This window comes from Bos taurus, chromosome 15, assembly GCF_002263795.3.
Source record: "Bos taurus isolate L1 Dominette 01449 registration number 42190680 breed Hereford chromosome 15, ARS-UCD2.0, whole genome shotgun sequence".
In the NCBI taxonomy this organism is placed as follows: Eukaryota; Metazoa; Chordata; class Mammalia; order Artiodactyla; family Bovidae; genus Bos; species Bos taurus.
Genome location: NC_037342.1, coordinates 40,211,987 through 40,231,186, shown reverse-complemented (window position 1 = coordinate 40,231,186; position 19,200 = coordinate 40,211,987). Strand labels below are relative to the sequence as shown.

At 41.8% G+C, this 19,200-nt stretch overlaps 1 protein-coding gene across 2 annotated transcripts in view; it reads left to right on the top strand.

Moving 5' to 3' along the window:
- The window catches only part of PARVA (parvin alpha), a 179,092-nt gene that overhangs the window by 115,942 nt on the left and 43,950 nt on the right, over nt 1-19,200 (top strand). For both annotated transcript variants that reach the window (XM_024975536.2, NM_001099144.1), the window contains 1 exon segment: nt 16,474-16,614. In XM_024975536.2, the coding sequence (XP_024831304.1) occupies nt 16,474-16,614 (141 nt within the window).

Here is a 19,200-nt window from a genome sequence, read left to right as displayed (position 1 = left end):
GTCACATCTCCTATCTTTCATGACCTTGGCACTTTTGAGGAGGACTGGTTAGTTATTTTGCAGAATGGACCCCAATTTGGTTCTGTCTGGTGTGTTCTCATGATTAGAGTTGTACGTTTGGGGAGGGGTAGCACAGAGCTGATGTGTCCTCAGCGCATCATTTCAGGGCAGACACAATGTTACCGTGACTGCTCACTTGTGACATTAACCTTGACCACTCAGTTAAGGTGGTGTGGCCAGGCTTTCTTCACTATAAAGTTTTACTACTTTACTCTTTGTTATTAACTTATTTGCAGGGAAATACTTTAAGACTTTGAAAATATCTTGTTTTTTCTTAGACTCGTCCCACTAACTATAATCGGTGGAGCATATCTGCTGGTTATTGCTGTGGTGGTCTAAGGAGGTTTTCTATTTTCCTATTCTCCCATTCCTTCTACGTTTATTAATTCAAAGTCTTCTGTAAGGATAGGACTTACATATGTATACAGTATTTATTTATATTAGTGTGGATACAAGGATACTTACTTTATAATCATTCGGTTCAGTTCAGTTCAGTCACTTAGTCATGTCCAACTCTGCAACCCCATAAACCACAGCACGCCAGGCCTCCCTGTCCCTCAACAACTCCTGGAGTCCACCCAAACTCACGTCCATTGACTCAGTGATGCCATCCAACCATCTCATCCTCTGTTGTCCCCTTCTCCTCCTGCCCTCAATCTTTCCCAGCATCAGGGTCTTTCCAGTGAGTCAGCTCTTTGCATCATGTGGCCAAAGTATTGGAGTTTCAGCATCAACATTAGTCCTTCCAAAGAACACCCAGGACTGATCTCCTTTAGGATGGACTGGTTGGAGCTCCTCGCAGTCCAAGGGACTCTCAAGAGTCTTTTCCAACACCACAGTCCAAAAGCATCAATTCTTTGGCGCTCAGCTTTCTTTACAGTCCAACTTTCACATCCATACAGGACCACTGGAAAAACCATAGCCTTGACTAGACGGACCTTTGTTGGCAAAGTTATGTCTCTGCTTTTCAATATGTTGTCTAGGTTGGTCATAACTTTCTTTCCAAGGAGTAAGTGTCTTTTAATTTCATGGCTGCAATTGCCACCTGCAGTGAGTTTGGAGCCAAAAAAAAAAAAAAGTCTGACACCGTTTCCACTGTTTCCCCATCTATTTGCCATTAAATGATGGGACTGGATGCCATGATCTTAGTTTTCTGAATGTTGAGCTTTAAGCCAACCTTTTCACTTTCCTCTTTCACTTTCATCAAGAGGCTCTTTAGTTCTTCTTCACTCTCTGCCATAAAGGTGGTGTCATCTGCATATCTGAGGTTATTGATATTTCTCCCAGCAACCTTGATTCCAGCTTGTGCTTCTTCCAGCCCAGCGTTTCTCATGATGTACTCTGCATAGAAGTTAAATAAGCAGGGTGACAATATACAGCCTTGACATACTCCTTTTCCTATTTGGAACCAGTCTGTTGTTCCATGTCCAGTTCTAACTGTTGCTTCCTGACCTGCATATAGGTTTCTCAAGAGGCAGGTCAGGTGGTCTGGTATTTCCATCTCTTTCAGAATTTTCCACAGTTTATTGTGATCCACACAGTCAAAGGCTTTGGCATAGTCAATAAAGCAGAAATAGATGTTTTTCTGGAACTCTCTTGCTTTTTTGATGATCCAGCGAATCTTGGCAATTGGATCTCTGATTCCTCTGCCTTTTCTAAAACCAGCTTGAACATTTGGAAGTTCACGGTTCACATATTGCTGAAGCCTGGCTTGGAGAATTTTGAGCATTACTTTACTAGCATGTGAGATGACTGCAATTGTGCAGTAGTTTGAGCATTCTTTGGCATTGCCTTTCTTTGGGATTGGAATGAAAACTGACCTTTTCCAGTGCTGTGGCCACTGCTGAGTTTTCCAAATGTGCTGGCATATTGAGTGCAGCACTTTCACAGCATCATCTTTCAGGATTTGAAATAGCTCAACTGGAATTCCATCACGTCCACTAGCTTTGTTTGTAGTGATGCTTTCTAAGGCCCACTTGACTTCACATTCCAGGATGTCTGGCTCTAGGTGAGTGATCACACCATCGTGATTATCTGGGTCATGAAGATCTTTTTTGTACAGTTCTTCTGTGTATTCTTGCTACGTCTTCTTAATATCTTCTGCTTCTGTTAGGTCCATACCATTTCTTATAATCATTACAAACATTATAATCATTATTGTCATTATTCTTGGTTTGTTCATATACTTCCAGCTTTGAGCACCAGGAGCTCTTTCGGGTTGGCTCCAAGTACCTCCTGTACATACTGCCCTTTACTTATTTTTTTTTTTTCCTGAGCATTTTCTTACTTTCTAATATCATAAGATGCTCCAGGCTCATCTTATATTTCACTTTTACTCTGACCCTAGAATCAACTACTTCTCCAAGGAGGCCCAGTTTCTTGAATTTGAGAATGGTGTTTAGAAGTCAATATCAGGGTATATGACTGAGTGTTTTGAAATTGCTCTTTGTTGCTCAAATAAACGTCCATGTGTAAGGACAGTACTATTACCTGGTGGTATCAAGGTGAATCAGGCATGAATATTTCCATAAATTTAGCTTAAAATTGTACTGGGGCTGGGCATGGAGAGCAGGAGGGAACTGAGTTTGGGACTAATAAACCAACTATGAAATACTGGCACTTAGAAAAAATAAAACGGCATAGGGGCCTCCAGGAGGCCAGATATGCCAAGTCACATCTTGGGAGCAGGATATAGATCTGGAATCTGGGAATCCATGCTGATGATATCGTGCAGCAAGGGCTCAACTCAGAAATGAGCAAGATGCCAAGGCAGGGATCTCTGGACCAACAGGTGTGTGTATGTGTGTGTGTGTATGTGTGTGTGATTGTTGTGAAGTTCTGAATAGGTGAGCATCCCTGACAGACAGGGATCTCTGGACCAACAGGTGTGTGTGTGTTTGTGTGTGTATATCATTGCTGTGGTGAAGTTCTGAATAGGTGAGCATCCCTGCGGTGACAGGTGGACCATCTGGCTGGGTGCTCTCTGATCATGAGCTCTGAGAGGGCAGCAGCGTACCCAGTGCTCCACTGTGTGGCCAGATGCCACTTGCTCAGCATCAGTGCCTGGTCTGCTTTCTGAGTCCCTAGGCATACCTGGGAAATTCTTCTGGCACAGCCTTCTGCAGGTCCTTCTTTCCAAGCTGCCTAACCCAGCTGCCCATTTCTGCCTCTGTCGTCTGCACCTTCCCTCTTGTCCTGGCAACAGAGCTGACGAAGTTTTCCTGAAAGGAGATGCTGAAACAAGGACATAGGTGGAAGAAGTTTATGTGATGGGTAATCTTAGAAAATATAAGTAATGAAGTGGAAAATGTAAGAGAGGAAGAGAGAAACACCATTAAGTGTGCATTGATAAGAATGACAGCTGTGTTTGCAACCAAGGCTCAGTGCTGCGGGGGTCACCACCCATCAAAATCAGGAAAGGGAGCAGGGGCATTTATCCTAAGGCTCCCATCACTGTGCAGATGAGGACTGTGTGGGAATTAAGAACCCCTGGAATGTACTCCTGGTAGAGAAGGAGAGAGCTTCAGAGCTGGAGACAGGAATCATCAGCATGCTGAGAGCTGCCCACAGTGGCAGGTGAACACAGGGAGCCTGGAAAGGGGTATCAGCATCATTTAGGGAGACTGGAGGGTGCAGCTTCTGCTATAAGACTGCTCCTCCCGACGCCGGCCATTTCTCTGTACCGTTGCTGTAGCCACCTGGGAAAAACCAGCTGCTGGCCGCTCTGGCCTACCTCTTCGTGGTACCCACCCCCGTGCTCTCACAGCAGTGGCTCCAGCCCTTTCCACACCTCAGAAAAAAAGCTTCCCACCCCACCCCTAATGAAGAAGTTTCTCCCTACCCTGTGTGGAAATTCACCTCCTCTTTTATCCCAGGATTAACCTCTTCTCGGCTGCACGGGTGGCACTAGTGGTCAGGAACCCGCCAGCCAGTGCAGGAGGCGCCAGACACGTGGGTTGGATTCCTGGGTCAGAAAGATCCCCTGGAGTAGGAAATGGCAACCCACTCTAGTTTTCTTGCATGGAGAATTCTGTGGACATAGGAGCCTGGCAACCTACAGTCCACGGGGTCCCAAAGAGTCTGACACGACTGAGCACGCACACAAAGACTCTTCAGGTTAACTGATAGATGTAACATCCTCAGTTCCCCTGGGTGTACTCTTACCCCAGTGCACCAATTACAGAGTCTCAGAACTGCCCAAAAGTGGGATAGCTTTCCCAGTGTCTCAGTATGCAGGTGCATCCATGGACACCTTGCTATATTTGCATTCCCAACACCGAGGCAGTAGATGTGACTGAGTGAGTGAGGCAGGAGGCGAAGGGTTCAAGGGAAATGCTTACCCCAGATCATCATTTCACTTGACCGTGGGCTGCTACCTGTTTCTTATTGGGGTTTTCTGACTTGGGACAGCTCTGCCAGTTTCCTTATGGCTTGTTTGATTCCCCTGATCCCTATCTATGAATATGTGTGTGTAACTGGGAACAGAAAAAGCCTGTCCTGAGAGATGCAAGCCACAAGGCTCTCCCTTCTGGTTTTCACAATTGCTTAGGACTGAAATAGGATATCTTCTTGAAGCATGAGACCAGGAGGGTTTTTAGTTTTGTGTTGGGTGTCTGTATGTGTGTCCTTGATGAATTAACATTCATCAAGCAATAGCCACTTGATTTGCTATGTGCTGCTGCTGAGTGTACAGCTTTAGAGGCAAGTGCATCACAGTGCCGCCTTTAGAAACTCACAGCCTGGCGCTGTGAAGGGCTGTGGGCTATCAAGTTGAAGATTTAGAAAGGCATCCTCAAAGAGGGGACGTTTTGAATCAGGCCTTCTGGAAGGAGCAGAATTTCAGCCAGATGAAGGAGGAGAAGAACATTCTAGTAAGAAATGTTGCTGGTAAGCCCCTGTAGATTTCGGTGTGAGTGAAGAGAGAGTGTCAAAGAGACAGGAGCACATCCGGTGACCATCAGGATTGGTTGGGTGGGGTATGTGGCGAGCAAAGAAGACGAGACCCAGCACCCAGACCTTGGTTTCTGACACTGATCTCCAATAAGAGAAACCAGGGCCTCTGGAGTATCGGCGACTCTGAGACTGGAGCTGGGCATACCAATGAGCCTGCAGTATCTTGCAGTGCAGAAAGAGGCACTAAGGAAAAATATGCACATATATGTGTGGCAGCATGCTGACAGTGTTTAGGGCCCATGCAAAAGAGTTCCCAATGGTTAATTCGAGCAAGAAAATGAGGGACAATAATGTTGGATTATAACCCAAAGTCTAAAATAATATCCTTAAGTTCATATTGATATCAGTAAATAGCTGAATAAATAATGAAGGAGAAGAGACAAATCTTCTTTACAGAATAATTCCAAATAAGTTATTAATTTATAACTCCTTCAAGGAAGTAGAATTTAACTCCCCACCCTTGAAATGGACTGAATTTAGTGACTGGCTTCCAGTGATCAGGGTATGGAGGAACCTCACGCAGACACTACTTTGGCCAAATCAAGGTTGCGTCTCCAGTGATAACTCCCATCCATAACGTGAACCCTTGATAGGAGGCAATGAAAGGGCACTTCACCTCTGTGGTCTTCCTCTCCCAAATCTCCAGTCTAACCATGAGAAAAACAGAAAAAAAAAAACCACAGGATCCCTCAAAACTGTCAAGGTTTTGAAGAAACAGGTATCTCTGGGGGAAAAAAAAAGTGATCCTAGAAGAGAGGAGTCTAGGCAGGTAATGAGGAGGTGTGAACAGAACAAGATGTTAGAGAAAACTAGTGAAACCCAAATAAATATGGAGTTTAGTTAATAGTCATGTACCAGCGTCGGTTCATTCGTTGTGACAAATGTACCATAGTAGTGTAAACTAGGTTAAAGATAGGCGAACCTGGATTTAGGATGTAGGAACTATCGGAACTGTCATTTCAGCTTTTCTATAAATCTATAAACCATTCTAAAATGAGAAATTTGTTTAAAGAAACATGAGCCTGCCTCATGGAAGACCCTTGCACTAAGAATTTTAGACTATATTCAGTGGGCAGTGGTCACTGTTGGTGGCTTCTGAGCAAAATGGCACCATCAGAAATAGGAGCCGCAGAAGGATTGCTTAGAGGCAGTAGAAGAAACTCCAGCAAAGCATCTTTTTACAAGATAATGATGGTGTCAAACTACAGGAGTGGCAGTAGGTAAGGAAAAGCTTCAAGAGAACCTGTTGTTTTTCAGTCACTAAGTCCTGTCTGACATTTTGCAACCCCATGAACTGCAGCACGCCAGACTCCCCTGTCCTTCACTATCTCCCTGAGTTTGCTCAAACACATGTGCACCGAATCAGTGATGTCATCCAACCATCTCATCCTCTGTTACCCTCTTCTCTTGCCCTCAATCTTTTCTAGCATCAGGGTCTTTTCCAATGAGTCGGCTCTTCCCATCAGGTGGCCAAAGTATTAGAGCTTGAGTTTTAGCTGAAGTCTTTCCAGTCCTTCCAATAAATATTCAGGCTTGATTTTCTTTAGGATTGACAAGTTTGACAGTCTTCTCCCACAACAATTCGAAGCATCAGTTCTTTAGCACTCAGTCTTCTTTATGGTCCAACTCTCAGATCTGTACATGACTACTGAAAAAACCATCGCTTTGACCATATGGACCTTTGTCAGCAAAGTGGTCTCTGCTTTTTAATATGCTGTCTAGGTTTGTCATATCTTTTCTTCCAAGGAGCAAGCTTCTTTTAATTTTGTGGCTGCAGTCACTGTCTACATTGATTTTGGAGCCTAAGAAAATAAAATCTGTCACTGTTTCCACTGTATCCCCATCTATTTGCCATGGAGTGATGGGACAGATGCCATGATCTTAGTTTTCTGAATGTTGAGTTTTAAGCCAGCTTTTTCACTCTCCTCTTCCACCTTCATCAGTTCAGTTCAGTCACTCAGTCGCATCCGACTCTTTGCGACCCCGTGGACTGCAGCACGCCAGGCCTCCCTGTCCATCGCCAACTCCCAGAGTTTACTCAAACTCATGTCCATTGAGTCAATGATGCCATCCAACCATCTCGTCCTGTGTCGTCCCCTTCTCCTTCCACCTTCAATCTTTCTCAACATCAGGGTCTTTTCAAATGAGGCAGTTCTTCGAATCAGGTGGCCAAAGTACTGGAGTTTCAGCTTCAGCATCAGTCCTTCCAATGAATATTCAGGACTGATTTCCTTTAGGATCAACTGGTTGGGTCTCCTTGCTGTCCAAGGGACTCTCAAGAGTGTTCTCCAGTGCCACAATTCAAAAGCATCAATTCTTCGGTGCTCAGCTTTCTTTACAGTCCAACTCTCACATCCATACATGACTACAGGGGAGGGAGGAGGGTTCAGGATGGGGAACACATGTATACCTGTGGCAGATTCATTTTGATATTTGGCAAAACTAATACAATTATGTAAAGTTTAAAAATAAAATTAAAGTAAAAAAACAACAACAAAAAAAGGAAAAACCATAGCTTTGACTAGGTGGACCTTTGTTGGCAAAGTAATGTCTCTGCTTTTTAAAATGTTGTCTAGGTTGGTCATAACTTTTCTTCCAAGAAACAAGTATCTTTTAATTTCATGGCTGCAGTCACCATCTGCAGGGATTTGGGGAGCCCAAGAAAATAAAGTCTGTCACTGTTACCACTGTTTCCCCATCTATTTGCCATGAAGTGATGGGACCAGATGCCATGATCTTAGTTTTCTACATGAGTTTTAAGCCAACTTTTTCACTCTCCTCTTTCACCTTCATCAGGAGGCTTTCTAATTCCTCTTTACTTTCTGCCTTTAAAGTGTATCATCTGCATATCTGAAGTTGTTGATATTTCTCCCAGCAATCTTGATTACAGCTTATGAGTCACCCAGCCCAGCATTTCACATGATGTACTCAGTGGGTAAAGAATCTGCCTGCAATGCAGGAGACCCAGGTTTGATCCCTGGGTTGAGAAGATCCCCTGAAGAAGGAAATGGCAACCCATTCCAGTATTCTTGCCTGGAAAATCCCATGGACAGAGGAGCCTGGAAGGCTACAGTCCTTGGAGTTGCAAGAGTCAGACACAACTTAGCGACTAAACCACCACCACCACTCTGCATATAAGTTAAATAAACAGGGTGACAACATACAGCCTTGACATAGTCTTTTCTCAAATTTGAACCAGCCCATTGCTCCATGTCCATTTCCAACTGTTGCTTCTTGGTCTTCATACGATTTTCTCAGGAGGCAGGTAGTATGGTCTGGTATTCCCATCTCCTGAGAGAACCTAGTGATGTGTGGAATGAGCAGCCGAATGTAGAGTAGGCTGACTCTGCCTTGTTGTTGTTCAGTCACTAAGTCATGTCCACCTTTTTGCAACCCCTTGAACTGCAGCACACCAGGCTCCCCTGTCCTCTGCTGTCTCCCAGAGTTTGCTCAAATTCATGTCCATTGAGTCAATGATGCTATACTCTAAATGGTGAGTGTTAAATAGGGATGATTCCATGAGTCCCAGGAGGAACAGCATCTTGAAGGGTTTGGTCATACTGGTTTTGAGAATCTCTTCCCCACACCCAAAAAAGTACTTAGGCTGAAGTAGTAGCTATGCTACAATTGAAAGAGTAATGAAAAGCAAGATAGATCGGAGTTCCAATCCTGGTTCTGCCATGAAAACATTCCTCTGCAACTCGGGTCACTCTTCTGTAAAACCAGGAAGATGACCTGTACAGCTTTACAGTAGAGCTGTTCAAAGAGTACCCACTAACCACATGTAGTTATTAAAAGAAATTAAAAATTCATTTACCTAGTCACACCAACTCCATTTCAAATGCTCCCTTGCCAAATATGTCTAGTGGCTACCGTATTGAATAGTGCAGAAATGAGCATTTCCATCAAAATTTCTTTTGGATAGCACTGCCCTGGCTGTTGCTATGATAGTCATTGATTCTAAGATGATTGAAGATAATGTATACTGCTATTCTTAAATTGGAGGGGACATTTTCTGGTCTCTGAAAAACTCAAAAGCTGGATGAAAGTCTTTTTATTCTTATTCTTTTGTTTATAAGTAGTAGAGAAGCTCTCCAGAGTGTCTCACTAAGTAAAAAAAAACAGCATGGTGCAGAAGTGTTGTGTCAATGTGTCTGTGCATTGAGACACATCTAATATTTGAGTACGTAGAGAGTATCTCTGGTGAGTCACAAAAACTCTCCATAGTGTGGAACTGGGGTATTTGGGACAGCAGAGGGAAGAAGGGACTTAATTTTCACAGCCTGAATTTTGTCGGTGTTTGTATATTCTCAATTTTAAAGTACACATGTAAATTTCAATAGCAAAACTAAATCTCTCAGTAGATGTCAAATAATAATACGTCATACATTTCAACAGCTCTCCCAAGTGTAACAGGAAGAGAAGGAAACTACCTAAATATGATAAAGACCATTTATACAAAACTTAACAGTGAACACATTAAATAATGAAATATCAAAGGCACGGCATTAGGAACAAGTCAGAGAGGGTGGCTATCACCACCATGATAAGTGTTTTGGATATGCAAGCTAATGTAATAAGATAAGGAAATAGGTTTCCAGGCTGAACATTATGGCTCACTAAATGTTGAAGCAAATCTTCTTGGCCTGCATACTTTAATATAAACCTTAAAAAACACATATTTTTTTGTATTGTATGGCTTAACTGGAAAGGAATGAAATCCTACTGATGCCAAGAACAACAAGGAAGTGTAAATCCAGTAAAATAAGTGTTAATTTCTAAACAGTAATTAGCCTGAGGTTTAATGGCTCACACTTACAGGGTCAAGAGAGAGAGCCTGAAAGGAAGGGGAATTGGATCAGATGCTCCTGAGTATACACCAGGGTCTCTGAAGTGTAACACTTTCAATGGGTGAAATAGAAAATCTTGTCCCACAGAGAGGGTAAGTAAGGATAAATGTCTGTCTCAGCCTTGGACGTGAATAGGACACAAGAAAGAAGTCTGCACTGATAATTCCTTATCATCAAATGTCTGTACTCACACACATTTTGGACTAGAATTCACAGTACTTATGTGGTTTTAAATGCCCCAAGCTGAAAATGTAGTTAAAACCTGTTCCAAGTTTTTAGTGCTTCCCAAGGCAGGAGCAAACATATGCCTCTTTAAAAGGATGAACCTTAAACCCAGGCTACAAAAAATTCCCAGAGATAAAATTCCAAGGTAAATGAGCTCAAGATCAGAAATCACCAAACACATGAAAGTAAGCCAGTATGACAGCATCAGCCAAAACAATAAACTACAGATTCATCCCACAAATGCTATAGATATGAGCAATTGATCAGTTATGGAATATAAAATACATTTAATATGTCAGAAGTTTTAAGACTATTGAAAGGATGATAAAAGCACAAGTAACTATCAAAATTGGACAAGCAAACTATGAGAGAAAACTAAATCGAACTTCTAGAAATGGGAAAAAATGGAATAATGTAATTAGAAACTTCAATGGATTAGACACAGCTGATTAGGAATTGATGAGCTGGAATATGGCACTGAAGAAATTACCCAGAATGCAATGTGAGAAAGACAATGGAGTGGAAAATGAGAATTAAAAACAGAGATTAAGAAAATCCAACACATGGCCAATTGGAATTCTAGCAGGAGAAAACAAAGAGAATGGTGTATAGATAATAATTAAAGACATAGTGAATTAAAAATTTCAGAACTGATGGAAGATATGAAGTCTAGATTCAGGAATCTTAGAGTATCCCAAACACGACAAATAATCAGAAATCTTCATAATGAAACCTAAGACACTGAAGGCAAAGAAAAGATCAAAAGCAAAGAGAAAAAAAGAGATTACCTATAACAACAGACTGAAAGCTGTCTTTTATCAGGAACAATAAAATCCCAAGGCTATTGGAATGAAAATTTTCAAAGTGCAGAAAAATGTTAACTTACAAGTTTATATCCAGGGGAAAAAAAAAAAAACTTTTAAAAATGGGGAGAAAATTAAGGCATTTTAAACAAACATGAAGTGAGAGGGTTTACAACCAACAGACCCTCACTAAAAGGAATTTCTAGAGTATTCTCCACAAAGAAGGAAAATGAACCCCCAGAAAAGATATGAAATGCAACAAAAAATGAAGATATAGTAGAATCAGAATCCCAGACAACTATAGCACTTAAGTCAGGAATAGTGATTAGTTAGTGTACTGAGGTCCTTGTATTATTTAGTACGTGGATAAAGAGACTAATTAGCATAAGACTGTAAGTTAAACACACATGATAAAACTTCTAAGGAAACCACTAAAACAATAAGACAGAGTATATAGCCTCCCTACTTTTAATAAGGAGAAAATGAGAGGGAATAGAAGCCTTAATCTAAGAGATGACAAGGATGAAAGTGGGACATAAAGAATCAGAAAAATAGAGTAACAGAAAGTTCAAAATAAGCTGATACAAGTGAATCCAAGTATATTTGTAAACCCAATCAATGTAAATTGGCTCTATGCTTTTAAAAGATTGTCACACTAGATAACAAAAAATCTTTCTATATGCTGTTTACTAGACATAGTCTTTAATATATGAGGATACAGAAGGGTTGAAAGAAAAAATGGAAATAATCATATCTACTAGACAATACTAATTAAAAGAAAGCTGGGTAACTATTTTAATATGAAATAGACTAAGGAGAAAAACATTGCTGTGGAAGAGTCTCTACATTATTAATGAGACTAACATTACTAGGAAATAAGGACATTTTGAATTTCCCTGGTGGATCAGATGGTAAAGCATCTGCCTACAATGTGGGAGTCCCAGGTTCGATCCCTGGGTTGGGAAGATCCTCTGGAGAAGGAAATGGCACCCCACTCCAGTACTCTTGCCTGGAAAATCCCATGGACAGAGGAACATTGTAGGCTACAGTCCATGGGGTCGCACAGAGTCGGACACAACTGAGCGACTGCACTTTCACTTTCAAGGACATTTTAAAACTAAAACATTTTATGCATTAAATGTTACTATATAAAAATTTTAAATGTTGGTCAGAATTACAAGAACTTGACAAATCTACCATTAACATATTTCTTTTAATAACACATTAAGAAAAAGTTCATAAAACTAGAGAAGACCTAGACAATCTAAATGACCAGCAACACCTCCAAATGAGTATTCTCATTCTTTTCAACTGCATGGAACACTTACAAATTTTGACTATGTCCATAAAGCCTCAACAAGCTATACAGACCAAATTCTTTGACCATAATACAATAAAAAAAACTTTTTTAAACTAGCCCTCTCCATGTTTTTGGAAACAAAAATATAATAACTTAGGAATTGTTCATATTGGAAGGAGTAGTTGATGTATTCTAATTCTTTGAAGGGTGGTTACATTTATATAGTATGATATATGTGGTGACTGTGTTTGTTAGAATATCTAACAATTCTAACAATTCTGAATGACAACCATTCAGAATACTTGAGTTTATTCTGCCCTGTTTTGATATTTGAGAACTTTTTGAATACTGTTTCATTGTTTCTATAAATAACCTCTGCAAAAGCCTATTTGGATGCTAACTTCAAAAACAACTGAAAGATTTACAATATAATCCTACCTGAGAAAATTTTCTAAATAGCATCCTATTTCAAAATCATGTCTACTACTTTACAACAAGTTAAACTAATGATGAACAATTTTCAGAACTATAATAACATGAGAGAAACAATTTCCTGGAAGAATAAGAATTTGGTAATGGAAATTTTCATAGAACTAGCTGAAATTAGCTGAATAAAGGGGAAAAAAACTAAAGACTTTAAAAAGAAATTATCTATAAATTCTTAGTAACACTGAATGAAGTTATTTAACTGTAGGACTATTTGAGTAGATCTCTTAAATTTTAAGGGTTGAATATTTTTAAAATAATATGAAGGGTAGAAACAATAGAAGAGACTCTCAAAGAAATCTATCTTAAAATGTCATAAAATTGAAATAAGTGACATAAGCTTACACAATAGGGACAGTAATGTTTTATGTTATTTGTGTGCCTAGAGAATATTGAAAACCCAAAGAATAATAAAGGAATTTGGTAAGATGACTGTATTCAAGAAGAAAATTTGTAAGACAATAACTTCTATTTTTACCAGTAAAAATCAGTTGGTAATACAGATATACATACATACACACACAGGATGTTTACTGCAACTTTATTACAAATGGGGAAAAAGTGGAATATGACCTGAGTGTGTATCTACAGGGGAACGATAAAAATTCATTCAGGCTTTTCCATAACCTATTTTCTACTAGGCAATTTTGTCTTCAAAGAATTACTCAAGAGGCATTTGACTTGGATAAGCTACAACTACTGAGAAGTAAGATAATATAAGCTATATGGGGACCATTGATGGATGGTGAACTTTCATTAGTTTCTCCTCAAAATGAGGAGAAAAGACATTTTAAACATGCTTCAGAAAGTCCTGTCAGTCCTCCAGTGAGTTGTGGAGAATGGATTAGGTGAATCCAAGAGCAACCTAGATAGCATATTGAAAAGCAGAGACATTACTTTGCCAACAAAGGTCCGTCTAGTCAAGGCTATGATTTTTCCTGTGGTCATGTATGGATGTGAGAGTTGGACTGTGAAGAGAGCTGAGCACCAAAGAATTGATGCTTTTGAACTGTGGTGTTGGAGAAGACTCTTGAGAGTCCCTTGGACTGCAAGGAGATCCAACCAGTCCATTCTGAAGGAGATCAGCCCTGGGATTTCTTTGGAAGGAATGATGCTAAAGCTGAAAATCCAGTACTTTGGCCGCCTCATGTGAAGAGTTGACTCACTGGAAAAGACTCTGATGCTGGGAGGGATTGGGGGCAGGAGGAGAAGGGGACGACAGAGGATGAGATGGCTGGATGGCATCACCGACTCGATGAACATGAGTCTGAGTGACCTCCGGTAGTTGGTGATGGACAGGGAGGCTGGCGTGCTGCATTCATGGGGTTGCAAAGAGTCGGACACGACTGAGCAACTGAACTGAACTGAACTGAATAGCAGACAACATTATTTCCTATTCAGTTCAGTTCAGTCGCTCAGTCGTGTCCGACTCTTTGCAACCCCAAGAATCGCATCACACCAGGCCTCCCTGTGCATCACCAACTCCCGGAGTTCACTCAGACTCACGTCCATCGAGTCGGTGATGCCATCCAGCCATCTCATCCTCTGTCGTCCCCTTCTCCTCTTGCCCCCAATCCCTCCCAGCATCAGTCTTTTCCAATGAGTCAACTCTTCACATGAGGTGGCCAAAGTACTGGAGTTTCAGCTTTAGCATCATTCCTTCCAAAGAAATCCCAGGGCTGATCTCCTTCAGAATAGACTGGTTGGATCTCCTTGCAGTCCAAGGGACTCTCAAGAGTCTTCTCCAACACCACAGTTCAAAAGCATCAATTCTTCGGTGCTCAGCTTTCTTCACAGTCCAACTCTCACATCCATACATGACCACTGGAAAAACCATAGCCTTGACTAGACGGACCTTTGTTGGCAAAGTAATGTCTCTGCTTTTCAATATGCTATCTAGGTTGGACATAACTTTCCTTCCAAGGAGGAAGCGTCTTTTAATTTCATGGCTGCAGTCACCCTCTGCAGTGATTTTGGAGCCCCAAAAATAAAGTCTGACACTGTTTCTACTGTTTCCCCATCTATTTCCCATGAAGTGATGGGACCAGATGCCGTGATCTTCATTTTCTGAATGTTGGGCTTTAAGCCAACTTTTTCACTCTCCTCTTTCACTTTCATCAAGAGGCTTTTTAGTTCCTCTTCACTTTCTGCCATAAGGGTGGTGTCATCTGCATATCTGAGGTTATTGATATTTCTCCCAGCAGTCTTGATTCCAGCTTGTGTTTCTTCCAGCCCAGCGTTTCTCATTATGTACTCTGCATATAAGCTAAATAAGCAGGGTGACAATATACAGCCTTGACATACTCCTTTTCCTATTTGGAACCAGTCTGTTGTTCCATGTTCAGTTCTAACTGTTGCTTCCTGACCTGCATATAGGTTTCTCAAGAGGCAAGTCAGGTGGTCTGGTATTCCTAACTCTTTCAGAATTTTCCACAGTTTATTGTGATCCACACAGTCAAAGGCTTTGGCATAGTCAGTAAAGCAGAAATAGATGTTTTTCTGGAACTCTCTTGCTTTTTTGATGATCCAGCAGATGTTGGCAATTTGATCCCTGGTTCCTCTGCCTTTTCTAAAACCGGCTTGAACATCTGGAAGTTCACGGTTCACGTATTGCTGAAGCCTGGCTTGGGGAATTTCGAGCATTACTTTACTAGCGTGTGAAAGGAATCCAAAATTGTTCCTTAAGATAGAAATATAAATTTACATCAATAAAATAGACTTTTTTTTTGCCTTTAAGTATTAAGGGGTTATGTCATTGCATACCTGAACCATTGATTTTAAAAGATACCAGGATAAGTACCACTCAAAGAGAAAAAAAAAACCTTCAATTAAACTATTACCTGATGCTTTCTTATGACTTGGAATTTTTATGTTCTACTTTTTGAAATTGCTCATGTAGGCTTTCTTTAAATTTACTGAAGTATAGTTGATTTACAATGTTTTGTTAATTTCTGCTGTACAGCATCTTGTAGGCTTACTGAGACATGGACGTGACCACACTGTGAAGAGTTATGACCAAGTTCATCCACATAGACGCAGTGGTAACTCTTACAGCTTCCATCTGGCTGTCAGCAGTTGTAGGGTCCCATCAGTTTTAAGACAGCCTGATTTCAGGGATGTTAAAATGTGAAAGGATGTGTGCGTTAGAGTTGATTAAATAGGACACATCAAATTAGTTATCTTCCAAGAGGGTTTAAAAGGAAAGAAGGTGATTGAGACATAAATATGATTCATACTGTACTGCACTACGAGAGTATTCGGAACACCTTGAATTAGGACTTGACCACTGCCCAGGGGAAGCACGGAAGGCTTTCCAGTCGGGGCACAGGAATGTCCTTGGAGAAGAAGGCAGACATGAAAAAAGAGGGTAAACCCCAGATATGAGGGGAAATAGCTCAAATATGATAAACTGGGTTAAATGCCCACCTATGGTCCTGGATTCTCTGGAGAAGGGAAAGGCTACCCACTCCAGTATTCTGGCCTGGAGAATTCCATGGACTGTATATGTATATAGTCCATGGGGTTACAAGAGTCAGACATGACTGAGTGACTTTCACTCACTCACTCATGGTCCTAAGGCCTTATCATTTTGGGGTTTCAAGACACAATCCCTAGGTCTTCACAATACATACCAGCAGCACAATGCCACCATCAGCTGAGGAAGGGACAGCAGCAACCCTCTTACTAGGTGCCAGTATGTATTTGGTGAGTGAGTGAATGAGTGAAGGTGTGAGTGCATGGCTTAGGGTGGTGTGTAGCAAAAGTAATAGCTGTTGTCTTTCCCTTGTCGCCCCAGAGAAACTCGAGAGTGAGAAGCTGAACGTCGCTGAGGTCACCCAGTCAGAGATTGCCCAGAAGCAAAAGCTGCAGACTGTCCTGGAGAAGATCAATGAAACCCTGAAACTTCCTCCTCGGAGCATCAAGTGGAACGTAGACAGTGAGTTTTGTGAAGGGAAATGGGATTGGTACAGGACACCTGTGGGGTTTCCCCAGGAGGTTGCATCATAAGCTGGGTGGGTGCAAACCCATACATCTCTGAGCGAGATCTGCCTTTCCTGAGAATGCAAGCTCATCACCCTCATCCAAAGGAATCTGAGGAAGACCACAAAATGTCTAAATCTAGTGTGCTTTTTCTGTAAAAGACATTCTGTAGAAACCTCATGTAGATTGTTGGGAAGGAAACTCCTGCTCATTGAGCTACATCTGAGTCCCAGCACAACCTTTTGAGAAAACTGTCTCCAGCTTGTCAAAGCTCTGGAAAGTGGAGATCCCTAGTTTGAGCAGCTGAGAAGCGGGGAGCAGGGACTTGGCTCTATTCCAATGCCCAACCTCTTCCTCTCACCCCCTTACTGTCCAGAGGGAGCAAAGATATGGTTGAGAGCACAGGTACTGGAATAGGATTTTAAAATTCAGGTTTTCATGCAAGTGTAGCTCATGGATCTCAGAGAGTATAAATGGTTCATTCTCTTGCTGCCTCAAGGGCCTGGCTGTCTAATATGGACCTAATTGAGTCCATATCAGTCAACATGAGATCAATAGATTTGAGCGAATCCAGTAGCAACAACACGTTTTCCTATCGGGAGCCCAACATTGTTTTGTTCTTTGTGATAGAATAAAAATATGCATTTAGATGAATAAAATGAGTTAGATTGTAGGTTTTGCCTTGTAAGTGTTAAGAGATTGAGTATTGTATCTATTGTATCTGATGTAGACAACTTAAAACATTTTTTTTTTTTGGCTGCACTGGGCCTTTGTTGCTGCACGTGAGCTGTCTCTACATGCGCTGTGTGGGCTTTTCACTGCGGTGGCTTCTCTTGTTGCAGAGCACAGGCTCTAGGCACCACGCTTCGGTAGTTCTGGTGCGTGGGCTCTAGAGTGCAGCCTTAGTAGTCGTGGTACACGGACTTAGTTGCTCCACAGTATGTGGAATCCTCCCAGACCAACGATGAAACCCACGTCCCTTGCATTGCAGCCTGATTCTTAATCGCTGGACAACCAGGGAAGTCCTGATGTATACTACTTAAAATGGACGTCTCCTCCCCACCTCTGCTAAGCTGCTAAGTCACTTCAGTCGTGTCCGACTCTGTGCAACCCCAGAGACGGCAGCCCACCAGGCTCCCCCGTCCCTGGGATTCTCCAGGCAAGAACACTGGAGTGGGTTGCCATTTCCTTCTCCAAGACGGAAATTCTTCTGCCATTTCCTTCTCACTCCATGAAAGTGAAAAGTGAAGTCGCTCAGTCGTGTCTGACTCCGAGCAACCCCATGGACTGCAGCCTACCAGGCTCCTCCGCCCATGGGATTTTCCAGGCAAGAGTACTGGAGTGGGGTGCCTTCTCCAACCTCACCCCACCCCAAAAAACCACCTTTTAGACCTGAGAAAGTAAGGTCTCTGACCTCTCCAAGTCAGAGACATAATAGCTGCCACTAGCGATCTCTTCAGCAGGTTCTTAATATCCTTCATTGGAAAAAGATGCCAAGGATGCCTCCTTCAGCATAATTGCACTTTTGCTTGCAGGCGTGATAAGCCGCCTGCAGCAGCACACAGCACGAGGAACAAGGCATCCTGTGCCGAGCAGAGCAGACACCTGACGGTGGGAGGGGGCAGGCCGTTGCTGTGAGCCCCAGAGGCTGCCCCAGGCCCCAGGAATGCTAATCATGTTCAGCGGGGGAGGGAAAGGGAGCTGATCACTGGTTTGGGTAATTGGGTAATGTATCTGCATTCTGGAAATCCATAATATTAATAAGCATTAAAGTCCTCCGATGCTGACCTCTGGTCAGTTTTATTTGATCCTATTTCCTAGTCCTTTGAATATGGACCATCTCTATATACCTCTCCAAAACAAAACACCTTTTACCTTTTTTTTTTTTTTTAATTGAAGTATAGTTGATTTGTTAGTTGCTCAGTCTTCTCCGACTCTTGCAACCCCATGGACTGTAGCCCACCAGGCTTCTCTGTCCATGGAATTCTCCAGGCCAGAATACAAGAGGGAGTTGCCATTCCCTTCTCTAGGAGATCTTCTCAACCCAGGGATTGAACCCAGGTCTCCTGCATTGCAGGCAATTTCTTTACTGTCTGAGCCACCAGGGAAGGAATGAAATATTGGGGAAACCCTCTGGAGCTCTCTTTTTTTTTTATTGAAACATAATTGGTTTACAGTGTTGTGTTAATCTCTGCTGTACAGCAAAGTGATTCAGTTATACATATATATATATACACACACATTCTTCTAAAAATTATTTTTCACTATGATTTATCACAGGATATTGACTATAATTCCCTGAGCTACTGTAGTAGGACCTTGTTTCAAAACTCCTTTTCGTGTATCATGGAATCCAACTCGGAAAATAGGAAAGATGGAATTGTTTTTTTTCATTTGTTTTTAGGCAACAGAAATTTATTTGCTCCCAGTTTTGGAGGCCACAAGTCTGAGACCAAGGGATGGGTATCTTGGTTCTTTCTGAGAGCTGCAAGGGGAGGATCTGTTACAGGCCTCTCTCCTGAGCTCACAGAGGGCTGATTTA